The following is a 26,596-nucleotide window of genomic DNA, read 5'->3' as shown; positions in this document are numbered from 1 at the left end:
GCTTTGAAAAACAGTGAACAAACTGCATAGTCAGTGGCTATGAATCTTTAGACTGAACTGAGATAGATGATTTTCCCATTTGAATGGGAAAAGTAGTTTGTAATTTACACCTCTAGCAAGAGAGATACTCAGAACAGAGAGATACAAGCAAGAGAAATACTCAGAACAGTAGAACAGTTTTGAGGAGGCCTTTAAAAACCAAAAACACAACAGCACAAGTGTAAGGAAAGGCTTTAACATACTGTAAGCTGAAAATGTTAGCATGCTTACAGTACTAAACAAGTGTTTTTTGGCCAGGGTGCATATCATTAGCTAACTACAGTATTTTGTGGGGTTACAGCTTATGTTAGAAAAAAGTCCTGTTCAGGACTGGAACGTCCACTGTGTACATTGTCTTGGATGCTAAAAGAGTATGAGCTAATGTTAGTGGCTTAATTTGTTCTGCTCATTGTTGGATATGACCAAGTTTACCCTTCAGCAACCTAAGCCAAATTAGTTATCCAAGATGGTGTTAGATTTTGCACACGTGTAGCCCTACTAGGTCAATTGTTAACGTTAAACATACTGTCTGAAAATATAAACAATGAAGAATAAATCTAACCTCTGTGCTGCTTATCTGATATGTAGAGTAAGCATTCAAACAGTTATATTAGATAGAAATTATATTTTTCATTTTTCTTATAATACCACTATAATATTATGGCTAACTAGCTGCAATACAAAAACAATGCTGTTCCTTTATTTCAATGTCTTCTACATGGATCAACAACTGGTGAAGATTTTCACTTTTTATCTTGAATCCGTTAGCCATCTTTTTGCATGACGATGTTGTAGATATCAAGTGGATATTTGAGACCCTTTTTTACAAGGTTCTCACTTTAAAAGGAGTCAGCTGGAGACAGAGTTTACAACCGACTCAAAGAGCTAACGTTAAGTAGCTAGCAAGCTATATCATTAAAATCTACCAGTGACAGTTGTTATTTCCACCAGAAAAATTGACGGTTGCCAGCTACTTGCCTTTGTCTACTTCTTGAAATCCCATTGTTTAAAAAAATCACTATGAATTTCAAGTGGTAAATCTGCCACTGCTATCACTGTATGCAGTTATATGTGCCTAACAGGGCTAGTGCTTATCCAAGGGGCGATTGTGACAATTTTCTGTTTTAAATGCTACTGTATTAATTAATCTCCCTCTTTATTTGCCTTTATAGTTCCCTACAAAATAAGAAAATAAATTTATTATTCACAACATGTTTACTAGAAGGCATTGTCACTCAAATTTGACCTCCCACGCCTGAACAGTTCAACCTGACTACCAATGGATTGGCACATGAAATACACAGAGAGCACAGAATAGTCACAGCAGACCAATTAACCTTTAACTGATCCCACTTATCATAAAGAGCCACTTCAGACACTAGGAGAGACAGCACAAGTGAGTGAATATGAAGGATTGTGTGTATAATCTACAGTGGGGAAACACACACACACACACACACACACGCACACACACACACACACACACACACACACACACACACACACACACACACACACACACACATATACACACTTTTTGCTAATTTATTGTGAATATTTTAGACTTAAAGGTGCAGTGTGTAGGATTTAGTGGCATCTAGTGGTGAGGTTGCAGAATGCCCCTCCCCCTCTCCTTCCAAGTGTGGAGGAGAATCTACGGTGGCTGAAAAATGTGAAAAGCCCTCTCTAGAGCCAGTGTTTGGTTTGTCTGTTCTGGCTGCTGTAGAAACATTGTGGGGCAACATAGTGGGCTCCGCGGAAGAGGACCTGCTCCCTATGTAGATATAAAGGGCTCATTCTAAGGTAACAAACACATCAATTCTTATTTTCAGGTGACCATACCCTAATTAGAATATTATATTCCATTTCTGTCCATTCCTCTAGTTTCCACTAAATTCTACACATTGCACCTTTAACACATTTGCTGCTAAATGTATGGACATGAATGAATTTAGGTTCATAAATCATTCATAGAGAGATTCAACGGGGCTAAAGTAAAGTGCATCAAGTAAAGTGCAAGTGCAAATATAACAGCAATGTCCTGTATCACATCCTGTATCACAGCAGCAAAAAGAATAAAATGCCATTACATAAATTGTTTGGTAAACAAGTTCATGGTTAATACAGACTTAACTTAATTTGAGTCATTAGATCCATCATCCATCTGTTTTACCTTTAGCCTGCTGAAAAGTGAGAGTTAATGATGTTGGCTCCGCTATTCCCCTCTGTAAACCACTGTCTATGGGAATGAGTGTAATACAGCTAATTATGTAGGAATGAAAGGCTCGATGGCTTCCAGGATGAGGATTGGCATCTTGATGGATGCAGAGGTGGAAGGGTGTTGGGTGAGGTGTTTCAGCGGTACAATAGAAGGTGAGGCAGAGTAGTAATGACAAAGAGGGAGAAGGGAAACAAAAATACACATACACACAAGTTAGTGCTCTGAGAGGTCCCTCTGGACTAATGGAGATGTATAATGCTGTAAGGTGCAGCGTATAGAGCTAACTGCCAGGATAATTCATTGGTTTTGCACTTGGAAGGTGAATAGGTATCCAGCAGGCTGCCCCCGGCCATACATGCACCATTAAGCACCTTTTCCACAGCTAATCAATCTACTGTATGAAAACCTGTAACACACTTTATGAAACAAAAACAATAATAAATTGGAGATTAATTTAAGCTTGCTATTGTTATGACATTATTATAAGTAAGGCTAAAGACCAGGCAAAGTAGGCACAACTGCCCTGAGACCCCAAAGGATCCCCAAAAAGAAACAGGTTCACTACTGTATATATCAAATGGTTTTGGTAATTTGATTACTTGCAAATTTGTAGAATTTTCACCACTAAAGTACAATATAATCTAATGCAGCTCCTGCATTATTAGCTAATGTTGTGGTCTTATGGGGGGACCCTGTTTCAAAATGTAGATATAAAAGCTTTATTATCTTTACATTTATATTTTCCTATATTATCTATATTCCTTATATGTTGTATTTAATTCATATTACCACAAGCTAAAACAAATTAAATATTATTCCAGCATAAGAGCACTGGTTACATTGGACTTAATGGGAAATTTGAGGCAACACGGTACATACCAAGCAGGAACTTCCATGGCTTGATGCTGAAGCCAATGTGGAAGTACTTTAAAGTGCAATGCCACCGACTACTGGCTCTAAAAAAATACCTGGCTCCAATTGACTCTTATTCAAAAAGTGTCAACCCTCTCAAAATATTAAGTCAATAATTTTTTTCAACAAGTCATTATGGTCTCAATTTCTAAAATGTGGCCCTCAAATAAGTGTGCAGGTGGTCATTTTGTAAATTATTGCTCCTTTAATAACATTTGAAGACTTATGATATCTGCCATGTGGGTGTTGGCTGTGATTGACAGTTCAATCGCAATGTTTTGGTACATTTATTGATACTTAATTACAATACCTGCTGTGTTAGCACAAAGTAACTAATGTTATCCCAAGTGTGCACAACTTGGTGTTACCAGGAAGCTAGTGCACCGCTGCACTTCGAGGGGTGTATTTCCAGAGCGTTAAAGGCAACACCCTGCACTCCTTATTTGGAAGGTTCTGGCCCCAAATTTATGTTTCAGGATCCCCCATCCAGCCACAACTGAACTACCTACAGTATATCTGAGATTGTGTTGTGTGGATTTTCAGAAAGGGGAGGCCCTGGTTACCCACATTGAAAAGGTATATAATTTCGCAGTATCACCTGCAAAAGAGCAATGTGAAATGTAAATGTTGACAGTTGACACTTACTGTCAACTGCAAGGTTCAATCGTTAAGGGAAACCTTTTTATTCATGCAGAATAAATTAAAACTCCTCATGGTTTGTTGCAAGATTAATGGCACTGTATCTGCCTCAATTTATCATGCTGTCCCAGCAGCCCTCCTCATACAGTATGTGTGTGCGCTTGTGTATTCAAGTGTATCCTGAATCAAAGATACTCCTGGAACAACTCAATAAGCAAATAACTGATTACTTTTCTGCTGTCCCTAAGGACAGTGTACTGAAGAAACGACACACAATTGAACTTCTTCTATGCACTTCTGTCCAGCAGAGCCTTGGGTATATTGTGTGTTCAGTAAAAGAAAAAAATAGCTTCTTGTGCTGGAGGCCAATACAAAGCAATTAAAATAGCAATTTGCATATTAGAATTAGCTAGTAATTTGTATTCACTAATTTGTTTGGTCTCTCTCAAAATTTGATATCTGCTAATGAATTTTGAATGGTAAATTCAGGAAAGGTTTTTACTGTAATGTAAGAAACCTTGCCTTAAAGAAGGGGCTCTGCTGCTGCCGCCATCACTGCAGCAGAATCAACTTTTCTGATAACCACTTAATGGTACATTGACCACCTGATGTGTTTCTTCCAGGTTAACTTGCTACTGCAGAATGAGTTTCTCTCTTCTCACACTGGTCTCACCTCAGACATACATAGTCTCGGCTTTCAGATGTCTCTTGCCTCCTGCTGACATTCTTATCATTTGAGTTTTTTTCTCCTCTCCTGACCTGGTGTGCTGTATCATTTAAACTTGAGCTTCTTCTTCTCCCCAAGTGAATTTCTTTGAGACCTGAGGACTTTCTTAAATGCGAATATGCCAAAATATATACAAAACCAAACCATATAATTTGTAAGAATGGGACTCAAGATTCCAGGAGTAGAAGCCAAAAATAAACAATTTATTCACTCAAGTGAGGAAAGGTGATTTGAAATGGGAAAACATAATGTGTAAGTCCAAAGGTATGTAATTTAATGGGGGCCCTCGGCACAAGGTACACATGGTAAATGCCACTACAACAGCAAAATGTTAACTAAAATGTATGAACTCAAATTAGAAAACAAGCTGTGTTGTAAAATATCATATTTGTGTGCTGTATGAAAACATGTCAGTATTTTTAGTGCATTTGCGTGTCAGCGCTAATTGTTATTATGCTAAAAAGAAAGAAAACAACTGACACTGCCTTGTGGTGAGGCAGTTACATTCTAGGTTTATAAAACGTGTAAAAAAAAAAGTGTATTCATAGTGTAAAATAAAATGGAAACCTCATATAGACACTGCATCCTTATTTTGGAGAGGCATTATGGACAAGCCACCATCATTTCCACCGTTCAAAGATGCAATGATGCATGAAAATGGGGGCTTATCTTTAGAAAAATGTCAAATGATTAAAATGATAAAAGGCTAAAAGCAGCATTAAGCATTAAACGCACAATATGTAATTTCAACCGTTAGGGGTCTCTCAATCAAAACAATAACAAAAGACGGAGTGTGATGACGGTGTGAAGTAGCAAGGGATCATGGGAGTTGTTGTCTTCGTTGTTAAATAACCAGCTTCACCGGGATAGGATTACTCCAGTGATAATCATTCAGGATGTTTTTACCGGGAGCCGAATTACCCGCAGAGGTCTCCTCCTCTCCAGTACAAACGGAACCAGTGATTACAGGTAAAAACACTGAATAAAGCTGTTTCACCTAAAAAAATCAGTGTTTCTCCGACGATGTACGGCGACCACCGGACGTCCGGTACGGGCTGTTAGCCGAGCTGCTGCTAACGCTTGTTCAGTTTATTTCTCTTATAACTTTAGATCCAGACATTCAGCCGGTTTCTCCCGGGAGCCGAATTATCCACAGAGGTCTCCTCCTCTCCAAAAACAAACGTACACGCAGATTAAGATATTTAAAAATACTAATTAAAGCTGTTTCACCTAAAAAAAAATCAATATTTCTCCGACGATGTTCGGTGACCACCGGACTTCCTGGAGGGGCTGTTAGCCGAGCTGCTGCTGACGTTTGCCCAGTTTATTTCTCTGATAACTTAAGATCCAGACGTCCAATGCCTAAAATCCCTCTTCCGGCTAGAAGATATAGTTAAAAGCAACCAAAATTTATCACGAAAATGTGGCTTAAAACTAAATAAAAGTCAATTTATAACATTTTCTGTGGAACAACCACAACACCAATGTATTATCTTGTGTGTGTGTAAGTTACTCTTTGGTAGACGCCATTGTAGCGGACAAACACAGCGCCGCCGTATGCATCTTGTGCGTGTTTACTCTTTGGTAGAGGAGGTATGACGCCATTGACATGTAACCAGATGAAACGGTCCGTTACGTTGATTAAATTACAGATTTCTCTGGGTTTGAAAATTGTTGTAAACATTTGGGATAATGTAAGTACATAATGTAAGTAAATATATAAGATAGGTCTAGTTGTTTTTAGACATTTTAATGTGGAATAATTACATATTATACCTTCAAGTACCTTCAAGTGTAGGACATGCTACACTGAAATAAACATTACAGTACAATAAGCAAATGTTTGCATTAGTGGTTTCTTCAACTCATTTTAAGCTCCACTGGAGAAAGCTGGCTGGAAGCAGCACGTCACCCATCTGGAAAATCCAACAACATACCTAAAGGAATCCAAAGATAAATCTTCTCTATTTAGCATCTGCACTGTGGCTTTTTCCCACTGTAGACAATAATATATTTTCTACACAACATTAATGATGCACTAGATATCACAAGAGATGGCTTAAATTAATTGGGAGAAAAATAATCCGACTTATTTCTTAAAACACAAAGTAATTGTTTTTTTCCACAGTTACAAGTTACTTTTTTAAACTTTGATGAAACCTGAGGGTTGGGTTAGATTAAACATCTGGTGAAATTATTACAAATCATCCTCCTCCATCCATCTTGCATGTGCTGCTCAACATAATGCATTAGGTCTGGGAAGCAGCACACTGAATTTTTAATGGGCTTTTCAAAACAAGAAGAGCTTTTGACTTTGGGCAGATAAGGGTAAATTGTGCTAGAGCAGTCAGTAGGGATGCCTGACTGCGTTTTTTAGACCTTTCATGTCCATTAATGGCAATAGCAAAAAAAATAATTACACTCACTTACCCTTTAACATTTTCACTAACCCAAACTTTGCACACCTTGAACTCAGCTAATAGTTTGATTCTGCATGGACCCTCACTGTCCTCTCTTTCTGACCCTAAAACCCCAGCTTTGATGTCCTCCTCTTGCCATTGTCTTTTCATTTCAATTCATTTTGCATCTTCTATTAAATCCCTGTTTGTAGAATTTCTGTCTGCCATGAGGATCTCTGCATACTTTCTTATTCTGATTCTAACAATCTGCTGTTGATTTTACTTTCTGTCTTCTCTTTTTCTCCTCACTCAGGTGTCTGATGATTCATCTGACTCCCCAGAGCCGGGGCCTGTCACCTGCATGGAGCCTTTCATGGTGCGGAGGCTGTCTTGCCGGACAGTGCAGTTGCCCCCTTTGGCCTTCAGACAGGCCGAGCAGTACTACTGTGATCGTAAGCCAGAATCAGACACAGTCACAGTTCCACCACGGCCCACCACACTGCCACTACGTACCCCGCCACTCATCGCCATCACCTCCGCTGACACTAGCAGGTAGGACGATGTGGACATGTGTTTTTACTTACATATGTCTTTCAGTGGAATGAGTAATTGGAGTAAGAGTGAGTAAAGTGGTTTGGTGGATCAATACATGAGCTTTCTGAAGTGTCTGAGACCACATCACCCATTAAGTACCTGACACTGTGCACACAGGTGGAAATCAACACATTTTTAAATATTTTTTAAAGTACATCAACTATAATTTATGCATAGCTTACATGATTGCAATCATTTTCAAAGGCATACCACATATTCTTAGATATATACCATATGACTACCATATACTATCTGACTGTGAGCAGAGACCATTAGAAAATTGAAGTAAGGTCAAGGCTGTTCTAATATCCAAGATGTGACAGCCTGCTGCTGAAAGCCATTGCATTCAGCAGTCACCATGTTTTTATCTGAAATAAAACAAAGTGGACAAACAATAAGGTAACATAGCTGTCCTTAAAATGTGACATTTTGGCATTTCTTGAAGTAAAAAGGTGAACTAGCTATCCCAGGCATCAAGCATCTGCCAAATGAATGTAATCTAATGTTAAAAAAAAAAAAAAAGGTTGTTAATGAACAGTCAGCTCTAATTTTGATGTCTGAGCGTGTTTGGAACACAACAACAAAGATAGCTTCCACATCAATCCTGGTTTGCAGCTGCCATATGATCATAATGTTAGATAAATGAAAATACATGTGCAGGCAACAGAATGTTCATTGTGATCGATTACCTTGCCCAAGCAACTTTCAAGTCTGCAAATTGAGTTTCATATGGTAGTGAAGTTAAGACAAGCCTGACAGGTAGGAAATCAATTACAGTATAATTTGGAAAACGGTTGGCAGTAATGCAAAGCATGCTTGATGTGTAGAGGACAAATAACATGTAAACCACTGGAAACAAAAAGATTAAGATGGCACCACAGATGGCTGCCACAGTGTTGAGCTCTGTAGTCTTTATTGTGTTTTTGTTTATTGGTACGGTACTCCCTTTCATAGCACATTCACCAGGGAAGAACTGTTGAATATTTGACAGCTCACTCCACAAACTTTTTCACCAAACACCGCTCTCGTCATTACATCTGACAGATGTCCACTCTCTTTTCAACAAAATGGATGAACTGCTGTTCATAAACAGAACAAACAGGGATTTTTCAGGATCTGGTGCCCTGTGTTTCACTGAGACCTGTCTGGGTGAGTCTATCCCTGACAGCATTCTACATCCATCAAGCGGACCATGTACGGAGTTAACGGGGAAAACAAGGGGAGGAGGAATCTGCTTCTACATAAATGAAGTTTGGCATACAGATGTTACAGTGGTAAGGAAAATATGCACTCCTCACCTAGAGACTATTTTCATCAAATGCCAACCGTTTTATTCACAGCGGGAGTTTTCCTCCTTTATTCTGGTTGGTGTTTACATTCTACCTCAGGCCCGCATTAGTGAGACCTTACAACACCTGGCTGACCAGAAAACCAGCATGGAACGAAAACATCCAGACTCCTTTCTCATTATCCTTGGAGATTTTAACAGAGCAAACCTCAGCTATGAACTGCCAAAATACTGACAGCATATTAAGAGTCTCACCAGGGATAAAAACACACCACTGCTACACAATATTAATGGACACATATTGCTCTGTTCCCCGTGCAGCTTTGGGACTCTCTGATCATGGTCTGGTTCATCTTCTCCCAACCTACAGGCAGAAACTAAAATCTGCAAAGCCTGTGGTTAAAACTGTGAAGAGATGGACCCACAAGGACATATGTGCACTCACCAAAACTCTCTGCACCATCAATAACAATAAGTCCTGGTTCACAGCAAATCTCAGGCAGCTTCGTCAGGCCAAGGAGGAGGCCTACAGGAGTGGATACAGGATCTTGTACAACCATGTCAGAAACACACTGACAAAAGAGATCTCCAACTACAGGAAAGCCTTCACCCACACTGCAGAGAACCTTCAACTAGCTGACAACCGGAATGTGATTTACCACAGGTTTGATCAGCCCACTTTCACACCTGTCACTCGCTCCAATTCAGACATCCCACAACCAACTGCACCCCCTGCTATCACCTACATGTACCCAGACTTCCCACCAGCACTGATGGTCTGTGAAGGGGATGTGTGTCAGCTCTTTCAGAGACAGAAGATCAGGAAAGCACAAGGCCCAGACAGCGTGTCACCCTCCTGTCTGAAAGTCTGCGCTGATGAGCTGGCCCACATCTTCATATGGATCTTCAACAGATCACTGGAGCTCTGTGAAGTCCCCTCATGTTTCAAATGCTCCACAGTCATCCCGGTCCTCAAGAAACCCTCCATCACTGGACTGAACGACTACTGGCCCATTGCCCTGACATCTGTGGTCATGAAGTTGAGAGACTGGCGTGTCCACCCACCCCCCTGTACACCAGCGACTGCACCTCAGGGGACCTGTCTGTTCAACTCCTGAAATTTGCAGACGACACAACAGTCATCGGCCTCATCCGAGGCCCCATCACCAACAGCACTGTGTCAGCTGTGGAATCCTTTAGGTTTCTGGGATCTACATTCTCCCAGGACCTGAAGTGAGAGTGCAACATCAACACAGTTACCAGAAAGGCCCAGCAGAGGATGTACCTCCTGCACCAGCTCTGGAAATACAACCTGCCTCAGTTGTAGAGGCTGACATTTTTTCGTGAATCCTGTAGGTCACAGGATTCATGTGAGATTCCCATGGGATTGGAGTCATTTTCACTATTCATCATGTGACTGGGATGGGACAGGAATCATAATAACAATAGGTCAGTTTTTATATATAAATATGCAGTTCTAATATGAATAAACACTATTTTCTTTATTTTGAACATAATGCCTCTTCTCAGGAGCTGCTGATCCAGTTTTACACTGCAGTCATCAAGTCTCTTCTCTGCACTTCCATCATTGTCTGGTTTGGACAGGAACAGACTACAATGGAAAGTCAGGTCTGCAGAAAAGATCATTGATACTGACCTGCCTACAATCCAGGATCTTTACACCTCCAGAGTCAGGAAATTGGCAGGGAAAATCACTGCAGACCCCTCACACCCTGGACATAACATGTTCCAACTTCTCTGCTCTGGTAGGCACTACAGAACACTGTAGACAAAAACCACCAGACACAGGAACAGTTTCTTCTCCCTCTCTATCAGGCTTATGAACAGTTAACTCACTGTGGCACTGTGCAATAACCCTGGAACACTATAAAGTGAGTATACTGTACCTATGAATTATATATATTTATTTTATTCTGAAATACAAATTGTGTAATACATCACACTCACTGCTGTATATCTGAACGGGCTGTATACACTGTACATAACGACCTACTATACAGTATGCATATAGAGTAACAACTTTTTTTTTTTACCATTTGATATTTATCTCATTGCACTCTTTACTTCTTTGCACTATTTGTATCCTGTTTACAGTCCTCAGAAATGGTTTCACCTGTCATTCCTTGTGTATATTTCTGAAGATTGTTGTGTTGTTATTCTGTCTAAGTACACAGAGCCACGAAGCTGGAGTCAAATTCATTGTATGTGTAAACATACTTGGCCAATAAAGATGATTCTGATTTAAAACATCCCTGACTGACTGCATACTCTAAGGAGTGTGACTCATCGCATAACTAGGCCTGATAGATTTGTTTGTCACTTACTAATCTTAAAACAGGGAATGTAATTTACCATTTCAAATATGATAAACAAAATAAAAGCGGACTCTCGCAGAAAATTACAGTGCATATTCATCCCATTTGGCACTGTGGATTGATTAGTCTACAGTATTAAACAACACAGTAGTCTGATACACTGTGCAATTAGCCATGCTTTGTGTGACATTTTGTGTAAAACAACATGCAAACTGCAGGGCTTAAAGTCTTCATCTTAGAGGTTATGGCAACTATTTAGGTTTTCCACTTGTTCTACAGTAAGAGTACAAACAAATACATAAGAAATCTTCAGCAATACTTTTAGTGTGCATTTATAGTCTCTCTGCACTTGGAAAACATGACCATACAACAACTGAGAAAAGAATCACACCCTATCCGGAAAATGTTGGAGAATGTACAGTATCATGGTGGTTTAGATGAAATGAGGTTTGGCAGAGACAGACACCAAGTCTCCCACCAGCTCGATTCTCTGAAGAGAGACAGAAAAAAAACATACCAAACAGCATTCGGTATCAAAGAGAGTTGGGGGAGGCATAATTTTACTTAGTGAAGGGTCCAGAATAAATTCAGACTGACTATCTGTCAGCGGAAAATCCCCATTGTCCTGTGTTGGTAATGGGAACAGATGACAGAGTTCACTCATCAATCAAAGAGAAAGTGGGTGTCCTCTCTTACCTTTGATTCTGATGACATGCTTCAACAGGCTCTGTATCTCACTCATCAGCCACGTGCTACCTGCATAATGCTGCTCAGTGGTGTGTCATATGCCAGCTGAGAAAAAAAACACATCAGTTTACCCTTTTTTCTCTACTTGTCCCTGTATTGTCCTCCTCCCTCTTTCTCTCTCTCTCTCTCTCTCTCTGTCTCTCTCTCCATCTCTTCGCCAAGGATGAAGCAGCAGTGTCTCTCAAAGTGAATAAACAACAGTGATGTGAGCAGTGAGATACAGCTTATTAATCAGACCTAAGCTTGTTAAAAAGCCCTTAATTAGAGGATATGTTATAAGATGTCATGGACATAATTCAAACAAAAACAATGTTATTGACTTGTATACTTATTTATATGGAAACAAGAAACTGGTGTCACCTGGGTGTAAATTAGCCTTCATTATCAGTCAGGCAGAGCAATTTTCATGGCAACTCAGACATACATCAAAGCCGAAATAGTTTCCTGAGATTCAGAATTACTGCTTCAATATCAGGAACATCTTGATTCCAGGAAATACAGTATTTGAGTCTATTTTTGTCTTTGTTTCTGACATTTTTGTCTGTAGCCAGGAGCGTCACTCATCCACATTGTTCACAACATTGTCTACTGTGTCACTGACAGAAGCTGCCACTCACGATGAAGAACCATATTCAATACTGAATAATTTTACTTGCAGTTAATGTGATAATGCCAAAAGGTGTCAGGGAAGAGATGTAGAGACAGCCTATCCTCTCAGAGTAATTGGAAGCAAAGTTTTATGTGAACTTCAGAAAAGGGCAAACTGTTCTCAAGTGTGTATAACTGGACACTCTTTGAAAATCAAGTTACACAGGCTTGAGAGGGATTGAGTGATTAGAAAAAGGGTCAGACGATTATTTGATGGAAGACGTGGGACACGCCTGTACTCCTCCTCTACTTCAGATGGTTGTATCGACTATTTTGGATGATGTCACTGCTTTTTCTTGTCTTCTCTTTTTCTTGGAGCAGAACTTTAAGAGCGCGCATTTTTTGTCATCATACTTTTCGAATCATCCCCCTGCAGCACCAAAAAACATGTCAAATCAAAGTGTTTTGGTATGTAATATAATATGTGCTTGACAAAATCTTTGGCTTTGATTATATAACTGTTTTGTTTTATTGTACTTTAGCCCTTTCTGGCTGCGAAGTCTACCTAAACAGTTAGTCATGTCCCATCATGTTACTGCAACATCAAGGAAAGTTGGCAGCTTTCACAGCAGAACATTCTAAGAAGTAGCAATTTATGAAAAAAATGGACTGTAGGGAGGAAAATGGGTAATGCGGAGAATTTTAACAAAGGCCATACATCTTAACTTTGCTTCAAGCTTGATTCATTTATAATTCAGTACAGCGACGAGGAAGAAATATACAGTTGCGAAGCATTAAGGATGGAAGACGTGCTGCAAGAAATATTACAACTGCAACTTTTGAGTGCAGTTTTTTTAAATTACAGTACCTTTATAATTGTTTAGATATAAGTTTATATTGACAAAGACTGTGCCAGTATCAATAATAGCATTGGATATTGGCTCAATACTGGACCAAAACATGCTATCAGCACAATAATTTCCCAATCACTGAAATGTTAGTGATATGTATTATATGTCTTCTTTTTACAATTATACATATACACAGATTGTCGACACAGATGTAGTGATCTCACTGTTTCTCTCTTGATACCGAGTCCGACACCAAAACTGAGGATGTTGGTTGGTACCGATCCGATACCAGTGTTGTTCTTTTCTTTTTTAATTACAAATCTGTACAGCTCACTGTGTGGAACTGATTGAGTTCATTTTTATGTGTAAGATGACATGAAGCTGTAATTAGATGGTACTTCTTAAGTATAATCGGAGACATTCATACACCTTTTTGGTTTTTTAATTATTTGTTAGGGTTTTGAAATTGTATTTAAGTAACTAAAACAGTATTTAATGTGAACTGGTCACATCTGGTTGATATCTCCTCTGTTTAATAAGGTATCAGCACCAATACCAATCCAGCATTTTGGAATCACTGATTCTCAACCTCACTAATAGTTATCTGAATCATTATACCATTATTAAGTGTAGAATTAAAATGGCATATAAAATTATTTTTTTTTATTTTTATCATGGTGACTGGATTAAAGCGCTCTTGTCATATTGATTACTGACAGATTTACATGTCAAAAGATGTGTAATGTTTACAAAGTTACTGAGTCCAGGGACAAACATTCATGCAAGGTGTGCTAACGTAAAAGGTTGCCCATCTGGTGCATTGTTTGGTGAAGGTGACTCCCACTGCATGCTGGAATATAATCTCCCCCATGACCTCGAGTAGGAACTAAAGAATGGAAATGAGTGAAATTAATATACAAATGAAGGTTCACGTCAGGTCTCAGCGTGTGCACTATTCAGTTCCGCTGCACGTGCTGAATCAGAATGACCCTGTAGGGAGTATGGTTAACTTCAGTAGGTAAAGACGAACCGACACAAAGCCCAAACATGAGCTGCTCATGTGTGCATGCATGTGTGTGCTCCTATTCTCTTTGCTATGTGTACTATCTCGCCATTACACTTACCTGCCACTACTGTTTTCAGTCACCTTGTTTCTGAGATTACATTTCTGCTGTTAAAGCAGGAGAGATTGCATTCCCCACACTGTTAGTTTCCCGAGGAATGGGCTTGAGTTGCAAGTGTGTTGACGAGGAGGGAAAGAAAGCAGTCTGCCCTGAAAGTCCCCTTTCTCTGGAAATGATGACAAACAAAACAGAGGAGATTTAACAAGGTGGCTGGATGTTTGCACTCCTCTGTACACTGTGGTCACCACAGGCACAGACACACATCCTGTAATAACCCTTAGTTTAATTAATTACTGTGGAGGCCAGCTTTTTATTTGCAGTGGGCTATCTTGGTATATCTTGTCCCATTTTATGTCCACTTTCTTTGCTAGTAATGTAGTGTACTAGTAGTACAACATGTTACAAAAGTTCATATTTTTGCAATACGCCCAAATCTTATTTGGAGTGCTGGATCATAAAATTGGTTCAGTGTTATATGGTTTGGCCACCTGGCTCTCTGCCCACTCCCACCCCTTGCTTTTCACTCATGGAGGATTTCAGGGGAGGTGCTTTGGGTGGGTCCCTCATGTTTAATGTATGATCCTGTTCCCTATATCCCGTCGCCGCTTGTTTCTGCAGGGGACTTGAAGGGAGACGAACACTGTTGACAAGTGTGGATGGTTTTTACGCATACCGTGCGTCAAGTTAACTACTGTCGCAGTGGTTTACTGAAGTTTACAAGATATTGTGGAGAGACCCATCTGCCCGTGTGGACTGTCCTGTACTGAACATCTCTCATTGCCGCAGCCAAACAAGCACCTTGCTGAAATGGGCGTGTATGGAGAAAGCGGGGAGCACTTGGAAACTAGTCTCAACTGAGAGAGTTCCTCTTCGTAAAGTCTCACTCAGGAACACTTCCCCATAGAAAATCGCAGTCATAGAGGTCTACCTCGTGATGCGTAAATGGGTTCATTTTTGGTTCTGTCCAGTGTATTTCTGCAGGGCAGCAAGGAAAAGTTGATGGAGTTAAACTCATTACGCAAGCTTCAAAAAACAAACTGGACGTGAAGCACCCAGAGTAACTAAAAAAGTTATCTCATTTACTCTAGAATAGCTATAATTTCGAATTTTTTGTTTTCGTTTTTTGGTTTCTCAAAACACCTAATTGCCTCGCAGTGGTGTCAAGCCCCCCTCTCACCACCTTTTCCCCCCGGGTCATTCAATCTGAATGCCCATAAAGTGTTTATTTCTTTAAATTATTATTTGTGGCAAGGAGGATGGAACCTGCATGCGGGAAAGTGGGGTCGGCGTCTTTGGTCGCCGGCGGCGGAACCGGCGTGAGCGCGAAGGCGCCCAAACATCTGTGGAGGCAGCAGAACCAGGCAGCGCTCTCTCCGCTCCACCACGCGCTGGTAGTGCGCAAGAACGACCGAGTGAGACAAAGAGGCTTTTCGGACACCGAGAGATACCTCAACCCGAGGAACATGGACCGGACTTACGCGGTGGACACGGGGCACCGACCCGGACTGAAGAAATCTAGGATGTCGTGGCCGTCGTCGTTTCAAGGTCTTCGACGGTAAGAGCGAAAGGGAAACTGTTTCCTTCATCTTCTGTCTCTTTTTAATTTCCCTCGATGAAGATGGGCGTTGTGTGTGTGACTGAGCGGAGAAGTGTTTTGGCTCGTATTTAGTCCTAACTTTGAAGAGGTTATACTACATTTTGGGCTTAGCCTGTGCTCGACATTTGTTTTACATCACTTTTTCTATCACACTGTCGAAAGCATTCATTTTATATATATACATATATGCACACTGCTGTAATGGTAAAGAAATGACGGATAAACTATATACACGTCATTCAATAGCTAATAGGCAAAAAGAGAAAAAATATATATTATTAATAATATATTTATGTCCCTTATCACACACTTAAAAACATCCTATCCCATAACTTAGATGTGTTTAATATTTATTACAATAAATCAGCTTACAGTAGGCTATTTAATACAGGTCAGAAAGATGTGTCAGCTTGATAAGAATATGGGTTAATTACTCAAAAAAGAAAAAAAAAACGAGGACAAATCTAAAAGAGAGTGAGTGATACACAGTTATCTTTTATGTTTATGCTCATAGTAAGGATAAATCACTGAGCAGTTAGAGATGTAGTGCGAGGTGACAAACGAGACAGATGTAAATAAAAGGTAGGCGTTAACCAAAGGCAAGTCACAGGAAATATTAATTTGTACTTTGCCCTGAAAACATCACATACAGACTTCCTCTTTGTATCTGTAAGATGTTGTGATCTTACCACATATCTTTAAGATCTCTGTGTATTCTAGCGCTTATGTTCATAAGTGAAATTACACTCTGTTCTCTGTGTGAGAGAGAAAGAGATACAGTAGGGAGACTTTGCATCATCACTAATACATGATGACCACATTCTCTGAAATGACACTCACAATAATCTGACTCACTGCACATGACAGCATGGATCATTTTAGCGCATGTATGATAAGTGTTATGGTCCCCAGATGTTCCTTACACATAAGCATTTAACCAGAGCAGCTATTGTAAAATGTGTTTTGCAGGAACAACAGTTTTTCGGTGAAGCCTGCTTGCGTACAGGCAGACACAAAAGCAGCTCTGCACTCAGACGGCCCGGGTGTGAGGGGAAATGTTTCTGCTCTAATTACTCACTTGTTCTGGGAAGGAGAGAGAGAAAAAAAGACCAACTGAAATGAAATCTGAGAAGGTCACTTCAGCTCCATGGCTTAAGTGACTGTTGCGGATGCACATTTCTGTCAAACTGCTTGCTGTTTCCTTTCTTTCTTTGTCCTTTAAAAAATTTAGTTTTAGATATGAGTGATACTTGCCTGCAGGTCCAGTCACCAGTCAAGTATAGGAAGCATACTGGCTTGTCTGGCCGACAGACCGAATGGTCCCTGTCATAGTGGCAGAACAGTCACATGGAGGAGAAGCCAGGGAGAGAGGGAGGGAGGGAGGGAGGGCGAGACAGAGATGAGAGCACAGATGGAAGTGACATTGCAAAGTGGTGTGCTGGACTAAAACACCCATGTGATGTAACAATATTGCATTAAAGTCATACTTTATTCTAGCAAAGTGAGATATAACAGGAGGTGTGCAGTTCAACTTTGTAGAATTGAAGATCATTGAAGGACTTTTCTCATACACTACAGGAGGTTAATGACATGTAGATTAACCCAAACAAATCAAATTTCACACTGGAGGCGAATTACGTAAGACGCACATTACACTCCAGCACAGATACAGGAACACTAACACCAGGCTAAATCAAATTTGGCTCTTTGTATAGTACAGCCCAGCACACCATTGTTGGCAGTTGGTCAATAGTGCTTTTAGATATGTTGTGTTTATATGTGTGTTCTTTGGGTTGCATATTTCAGTAATCCTTATTTCATTTTATTCTCCCACTGTGACTCACAAGCACAGTAAATGAACACACCTTAAATTAGAGGTAGGAATCATAATACATTATTAGGGATGGGAATTGAGAACCAGTTCCAGTTGAGAACCGGCTCCAAATTGTCCGATCCATCAGAATTGTGTGCCTCAGAGCATATTGATTCCTTTTTTTTTTTTTTTTTTATAACAGTTGTGCGTTGCAAAAGAATGACATCAAACTCATGTGTCTATGCTATTGGAAACTTGCAACAAGAAGGAGTCATGGTGATAGGACCGAGACAGCAAATAAAAGGGAGAGCTGCTGTTCTGTCGGTCTGCTGCTGGAGCTAACAGGGCTAACACAGCTAACTAACATACAATGGACCATCAGCTGTTACCAACCGGTGCTAATTGGTTAGCTGATGGGCCACATGCTCATCACACTGTACAGTTATACTGAGGGAACTTGAGGTTGATCTCCAAACAATTCCTCCTCCCTGCTGCAGCATGCATGCCTTTTTTCTATTCTGTTTCTACACTGTTTTCAGACTCAGAGATAATAAAACAGTTTCCTTGACGCGGAAAGCCTGTATAGGCCTACTTTTTTGCACACAGAAAATTGATCAGGAATCGAAAATGGAATTGATAAAGAATTGGACCAATAAGCACAATAGATAATGGCATTGGTATCAATAAACTCTTATCATTTCCCATCCTTATACAGTATACAATAATATCCTGACAAATTGCCAACAATAACAATGCGGGTGATTATCTGATGCACAACATATTGCAGGATAATCAGAACAGCAGCTGTTGCGCGAAAGCAGAACAGCTGCAGTTAAAATGTGTGTAGTAAAGGATGGATCCACTTCTGCATCGCAGTCATACAGGTCTATTCATTCTGTGTAAATTACGTTTAATTGAAAACTAAGAATACCACATTAATGCAAAAATGGCAAATATGTAAAATCCTTGATCCACTGTTTCATAAAAACAACATTTCTTGGTATATTGCCTTACTGATTGTATCATCAGTGAGTATGGCGTCCTGGCATTTACTTGCAGCGTTACATTTGAAAGCCTTTTGACATCCTTTGCGAACATGCAGCTAAGCCATGGCTGCCTGACAAGAAAGACAACTAACTCCTCCTCCATGCTCAAAAGCTTTTTAGCATATATAGTCAGGCTTCCCAGATACTCCTGCCTATACATAACTGGTGCGTGATGCACGTGTTGTTTACATTTGAGTCATGCATTTGATTTACTTTTCCAATTAACAAGGCAGCTGTAGGCCACATATCTTCACATGAAAACCTCAGCAATCAAGTTCTTCCTGCAAGTCAGATAAACAAGACACATTTCCTGATTATAACAGACAGACATAAACAACGTCTGAGGCATTGTCCCTGTAGGAAATTAATAAGAAGAGCCAGCCACTTGCTCAACATGTGATGCAGTTGATATCAATCTCACGTATATGTGGAGAGACAGCAACCCTTTCCTTTAGATGTCTGTGGAGAGACAGCGACCCTTTTCCTTTGGATATTGCTGTGTGTGCCTGAGCGGCTGGTTTGGCACAAGGTCCAGCAGCCCCAAGGTAAAACACATCACCCAAATGTGTCACAATCTAGGCTGTGCCTGGATGTTGCTCAAGGCTTCCGAGAGACCTCAGGAAGAATCTGGAGCACCCTTTGATGAGAAGATGGCATTTCTCCCGTTTCTCTCCTGCTGCTTGCTTGTCCCTGCCATGGGGATGTTGCAGGGTTTCTTTATCTGTGGAGATGTCAGTGAAGAGGAAGATCATGATTTCTCTTCTTTCTGTCCAATTGCAATCAAGATTGGCGATTCAGCGTGTGAAAAAGGAAATGTCAAAACAAAAAAAGATGAAACATCTAAAGTGAGAGAGGAGATGGAAGGTGCTCCATCTGGACATTTTGTTCCCTCAGCAGCAGCAGATTGAAAATCGTACCCTTGCCCTCTCACTCTACATTGTATTTAACGGTCGTTGATTTTTCTCCAGCCAGCCCTCTTCCTCCTACTGTGACTGCCATTGCCAGAGTGAGATTTTTAGCCAGTATGAAGCGTAACCCCCTGGCTATGTCATTAGATCCCAAGGGTGTTAGTGAGCGAGGCAGGAACTGCTATTAGGTACAAGGCTATATATAAACCTAGTCACGACCATAATCACAGTCATATTGCATAGACTGTTACATTACTGGCACATTACACATCTACTGTATGGCTGTACTCCCAGGCATGAGAGATGTCTGGAACGTGCTAATGAACACATTGCGGATATGGTACTAAATTTTCCATTAGCACAGATCAGCATCAAACAACATGTAGCTTGGATAATGAATTGGGCCATGAAGTGAAGATTTTCTCCTGCGTTTAGTGTCGCAGAGTGAAAGGCAGGCAGAACTGATAATTGAGTGAATGCCAGCCCCGTGTCTAGGTCTTATTGACCTGTTCATTCAGAGATGGATGGTGTATTGAGTATGTTCCTCAGATGAGCTCTGTGATTTAACTGGGCTTTGAAAGTTGAGCACGTGCATTAGGAAGTTACTGATGCAGACATATTAGATGGGAAGTCAATTTTAGTCAGTCACATATGGAGTAAAGCAACAGCTACTTAAGAGAAATCAAAAGGTCACTAATCATACAGGATGTGTTAGATTTGCAGATGATTGTATATCAGGTCTGATTCTAGTCATAGCTGTCCTGATACTTTAGAAAATATCATGGTAATAGCTATGCAGTAAATATAAGTAATGAGGTGGGTTAAGACATGTCTTCAATTCGATTGAGGAACTTTATTGTCTTATAATACAGCTACAGATATCGTATTTCTATGCAAAAAAAGGATCATATTTTTTCCTACCTCAGCTACATGCGGAGACAGCAATCTATCAAAGACCACTTTATGCATATAGAATAGTCCTCCCAAGCATTCACATGCATGCATAAAATTATGTGAAATGTGGTCGTATTCCATTCGGTAAGCGGGTAGAATATAACCAAAAACACTCACAGGGAACTATAAAAGTACTTGCCATTTGACAGCCACTCTGAATCCATTAGCAGGTCTATAGTATTTACGATATCTGTATGTCAGTCTGTCTGTGAGCCTTGTCTGTAAGACAATTATGAAGTGACATCCTTAAACTGTAATTCAGTTGAACAGTTACCTAACCTCTTGCGCACTGACCTCAGACACACTTCTCTGTTGTTTTGTGTTGAATTTCCAGGAAATCAATGCATTCATGTGATTCCTGGGTTAAAGGAGCATGTCATCCTATTTATGTGGGACATATTTATAAACTATGAAGGATAACAGGGTCTATAAACAGGACTGTCCTTGTTGTCATTAATTCCCTATAGTCTAGCACTACACACAGATGTCATCATCTAGTTGGAGTATTTAGTGGCTTTTAGTGGTTATCCTTAATTTTCAGGGTTTTAATATTTTAAATATGTTGGTTACTTGTGTGGTGATGATTGCTGTGCTTTGGTACTGGCACTGTAGTGCATACAGTGCAGTAGGTGCTGTATGGAGCTCTGTGTATTTTACAACCTGGCACACTTGAACATACAAATGCAGATGGGGTGGACGATATGGCAAAAATATATTGATTATATATCATATTTTTTAAGGCAGGATCATGATCCACGATCTTATAACGATTCTTCTTCATGTTGGTTTTTAAGACTATTTTGAAAGTTACTGACAGTACTCAAGATTCAAAGTTCAAAAAACTTTACTGTCTATCACATAATGATAGAAATTTGGCTTAGGTTAAGGGTTCAAACACTGCATAAAAACATACATCCATGAAAGACTCACATAAAATTACATTAAAACACAAACAATTCCATAAATAAAGAGCAAGTGTGCAAAGCTGCATTAAAAAGTAGTGACAGTCTATTTGGCCTTGTTTAAAATGGATATTGCAGTGGGAAACCAAACTAACAGTACAGCCAAACTTTTCACAGCTGAAAAGCAAACAGTTGAGGTTGTGTTCAAGTGTTAGTTTATCGTTTCTGATAACTAGCAGGATGTGCACTGTTAAAAAAAGGCACTAACACAATACCCCTGAGCTGGCATCATGCTACCTTGTGGCATGACAGAGGTTAGTGCTACTAGTTAGCATGCGAGCTAACTGCTAAACGGTGGCGTTTACCTGCAGCCCAGTTGTCAGTTTAACATGATGTTCAGCAGGTGAGCTTACTAGCAGGACATTAAAACTGCTGTATATTTCACAAACACGCTACCAAGCATCAAATCAATGAGCTAACTGGTGAGCAGGCGACATGACAATGCTCAGCGTTTATCTTTAAAAACAATGTTTGGGCTCCTGATGTGAACCATGCAGTTAGTTTACTCTGCTGTTAGCTTGTTTTTACCCAAGATCCTTGTCACTAGAGGTCATTTTCTCCAACAGATTGGAGATCCTCCACTCGGAGCCCCCTGCTAGCAGACTGCACTCCATCACAGAGCTGAACTGATACAATGTGCACTGTAGCACGACACTACCAATCTCTCTGTACAGACAGATCATGGAGACATTTTAATCATTCATGATCTAATATCGTCATATTGCACACCCCTAAATGCAGAAACCATTTGGTAGCCTCTGCTGCTCTTTTGTGGAGCATGATGTGACAACACAACTATGTTTAATTGATTGCCAGCAATTTTTGTGTTACGACAAAACAAAGTTGGTTGCAGGAGTTGCTTTCATTGTTTTGAGCTTTAGATAGGACAGTTTTCTGTGATCATTACATAATTGCTATGCCCCGCCAAAACTGCATAAAACTGCCACAAAATACAATTTTGTAGGAAAGTGGAATTGCACACCTCTACCAAAGCAAGTACTTTGAAATTAACATCTGGGAAAATTAATATTTGATTAACAGGCGTTGCGGTACAGAACTCCTGTTAGACAGGTTGAGTGGGAACCTACTTAGGGAACATATTTGTTCAATGTGAAAATTGGACAATGTCCAGCAGGAACTACCAGCCAGTGTGTGTGACTGGCTCTAGGAAAATATTATTGTATCAAAACAGAGAGGAGTTGTGCTGAATTTGTGATATCTCAAATAGAAACAGAGCTCCAACAGTGTACGTGAAACAGAGAGGATTTGTCATCCAATCCTCACCACAAGGAAAAGGCATTTGTTTTTCACAGCCTTTGCCTGGCTCCCTTTTCTTCACTGGTCATCTGCTAGGCTAATAAAATGCATGAAAACCATTTTTGAAGGACCAGCCTTATAAAGGGCTACAAGCCAAAGCCTCTCTAGCCTGTCTGCTTGATGCTGGGTGATTCCCTGAGTTCTTGGCTGGCTGGGTTGTACTGATCATATTACTCTCAACAGGATGATAAAGACTCTAGCTGGGCTAGTGACTGGCTGGTCTAGGTTCTGCTGATACCTTTGAGAGAGACTGTAGAGTATTATGAATTATTGATGATTTCTGTCAGGATACGTGTATCAAAGCTGTGGAGAGAACTATGAAAACAGAAATTACTTGTATTACACTTTAAAAAGGCACATGGACGACACCACACCTGCTCCAAAGAATTAATTAAATATTTGTACCACTTGAAAGCTGATTGCAAAGTAAAACACTCTGTCACTGTCTCTGCTATATAGTATATGAGTAGGCCAAGAGCATTTTTGTGTTGTTGCTTGTTTTGTCTTTTGAACATAGATCTGAATTGAGACAAATAACCTCAACTTGAAAAATGTGCCTAAATGACATTTTTAATCATAAAAAACATAGTTTTTAATAGCAATAACGCAAATGCAGCACAGATGCAACATGAACACAATACAAATGCAATGCAGACAATGGTGAACGTTTATTTGCTTCTAAAGGAAATTATCCCATCGGAGATGTTGCCAATGATGGTACTTTTGACCTTTCCCAATGAGGGGGTGACATATGTATGCTATAAGGAAGCAGTGATACAATACATTCTGCCGACAACGCAGTAAAGTGGAGTGGGTACCCAGCATGACTGTGACCCGTTTTCATAACTCACAAATTCATCACTCAGTCTTTTAAACAAACCGTTGTAAATCTGTATTCAGTGACTGAATGGACTAGTTTTAGCCTCAGATATTATCAGACCTTCAAAAAGTGTTTTTTTTTCTCAGCTTTTTTTTGTCGGCTATTTATATTTTGAAATCTTAGGTCAGAAAGCTGAGGTCAAGTGTCAGCATGGACTGCATGGATGGTGGGAGCAACAATGTGGGATGAGCACTGGATGAAATTTTTGATTATGAGGTTATAACCATGCATGTACTGCATGAATATGGCAAAGTTCAGTTTCTGTTTAATTTGTTGTTAAATCAACAGTAACATTAGCAGTTTCCTTCTCTTATCCAGTCAGATTTGTAAACAGTGACTTTATCATTTGTCATTAACGTTATCTCCTGTCTGACGTTCTAGCTTGTGGTTTGCATTGTTGGGAAATGACAAATTGTCAGAGAAACAAAGACACAATCTGTAATTCCCATTTATGCGCCACTGCTGAAAGCTTAACATGTTTGTTTTTTATTTCTTTTTCAAGTTATGTAATAAAGCTCTTATATTCTGTTTACCTCCTTGAGAAGTGGCTTACTAAATAGCCAAGTATGCATTTTAACATTTCTTTGAAAAATGAATAAATAAAAGGAGTAAAAATATCGGCCTATATATCAATATCAGAATTTTCTTACTGCCTAATATTGGTATCGGCATCAACCCCAAAAATCCAGTATCGGTCGGGCTCTAATTTCAAGTGGTAGTGATCAGGTTCTCTCTGGGAGTGGTTGGTAGTGGGATTGCTGATCTGTGGGAGCAGGCAGGAGTGAGATTGGAAAAACCAGTCTTATGCAGACCTACTTTTTTTCAGTAGCATGCTGATTAAGAAGGAAACATTGAGAAGCAACACATTCTCCCACATCCAGTGACATCACAATGAAAACATGTTTTCACCTAATGGCCATGATGAAGCAGGGCTGTTGGGTTGCAATTAATAGTAGGGTGACAGCCATTATGTACCACCTGCTGGAAGAAATGGATTGATAAACAACCTGACAGCAAGTTGCAGGGCTCCTTGAACATGAATAGGGTTTTGTATACTGCACTGTAATGAAGGGAACTGTCGTGGGATCTGTCAGTCATGCCATGCTTCAATACCCTATACATAGTCCTTGATTTCGCTTAGCTTTTGATTGTCGGTTTTTCCCTTTGCAAAATTTCCTTTCTTTGTCTTTCAATCAGTGTGTTCTCTGGAGACCTATATTTTCTCCATCTCTTGATTCACTGCATACACAGGCACACTCATAAATAACAATATTGGTTTGTGCACATAGGCTCATGACATATAGTTTTTCCCCTGTCGTCATCTTTTCCTTCCATCCTTCTCACACATACTGTTTATATCTATCGATTCCTCTTCCTCCCTCAGCATCTTGGTCCTGAATGATTTTCCTCTTAGGCCCACATGTCTCCTGCCACATCTGTCAGCTCTCATCTGAAGACCTGCCACACATACATATGAACCAAGCCTGCTCTGGTCATGAAACATGAAAGTAATCCTACAGTAGAATGCACGTCCAATACTTAAACAATCCTTTAGCTTTCCATCAGTGTTAAAGTTGAGCTAAAATGAGCCCTGAATACCTTGAGTAGTTTTCCTTACATATTACCACAGTAGTACGATTTCTTTCTGCATTAAATAGTATATTTTTCCGTTAACATTGAATCAAATCCTGTAATATGAATGGGTGACTTGTACTGCTGATCACACTGAGAAAGCATGCCCCTGACTGCAGGTCAGTGCAGAATTTAAGCCGCTTTCAGCTCATTTGTTTGGTTTGCAAGTCCAACAAATTCAAACCATGGTGGTTAATATAAAACTGTAGGCAGCCACTCTGAGGTACATTACTTTCATTGTGAAGAATGTCAAAAATTTAGCAAGGTTAAGATTAACATCCTGATAATTTTCTTTGGAGTGGGTAGACCAAGCCAAAGCTAAAAACCCCATTAATATTGATAAATTTTACAACAATTATTATTATTATGTTTGGGCTGTTTTTATGCCGTCATAAGAGATTTTGAAAGTGAAGAGATGACAGGAAATGAAGGAAGAGAGAGATGAGGAGTGACATGCAACAAAGGTCCTTAGCTGGACTTGAACCTGGGGTGTTGTGGTTCATAGTGAGTTCCCCAATATTGAGCTTGGACATGGATACTCATTGCTGGTTTTCTGCTAGATGTTTAAGTAGGCTTTTATTTGCGCCACTCATAAAGGCACTAATATAGATTAAAAGAGAAGCTGATGTGCACATGATTCTGTTTATATTACCTTGGGTATCTGCATACGGGGACATGTTTGCAAATTTTTGTCGGCACATACTGTCCTATTGCACCATCCACATGGTCATAAATTGCGGATATGGGCAGATGACAAAATTTATGTCATGCAGTCGCTTGTGTAAAACACAGCTTTAGTATTAAAGTCATAAAGTAAATGGGATCAAAACTGTAATAAAGGGAAAACATTTAATACTCAAATGGGATTATGATGACACAGCATTAATAAATAATTGAATACCAAGACTTGCCAATAGTTATGCCAGGATTTCTGTGGTATACAGTAAAACTTCCATGCAGAAACACAAGGTCATGTGTAATTTGCATTTCTGTTTCCTTGAGACATGATGAAAAAGAAAAAG

The 26,596-nt window shown here is 39.8% G+C and overlaps 1 protein-coding gene across 3 annotated transcripts in view; it reads left to right on the top strand.

Moving 5' to 3' along the window:
• LOC137198573 (3',5'-cyclic-AMP phosphodiesterase 4D) overlaps nt 1–26,596 on the top strand; it is an 87,926-nt gene that overhangs the window by 26,283 nt on the left and 35,047 nt on the right. The window contains exons 3-4 of one of the 3 annotated variants that reach the window (XM_067612439.1): nt 7,251–7,489; nt 10,350–11,234. In XM_067612439.1, the coding sequence (XP_067468540.1) occupies nt 7,251–7,489; nt 10,350–10,359 (249 nt within the window). In that variant the 3' untranslated portion in view covers nt 10,360–11,234. The other 2 variants (XR_010931655.1, XM_067612435.1) reach the window with 2 other exon arrangements.

The sequence above is a fragment of the Thunnus thynnus genome, chromosome 2 (genome assembly GCF_963924715.1).
Source record: "Thunnus thynnus chromosome 2, fThuThy2.1, whole genome shotgun sequence".
NCBI lineage: Eukaryota > Metazoa > Chordata > Actinopteri > Scombriformes > Scombridae > Thunnus > Thunnus thynnus.
The sequence above is the reverse complement of the archived record's forward strand: the minus strand, read 5'-3'. Positions and strand labels throughout refer to the sequence as shown.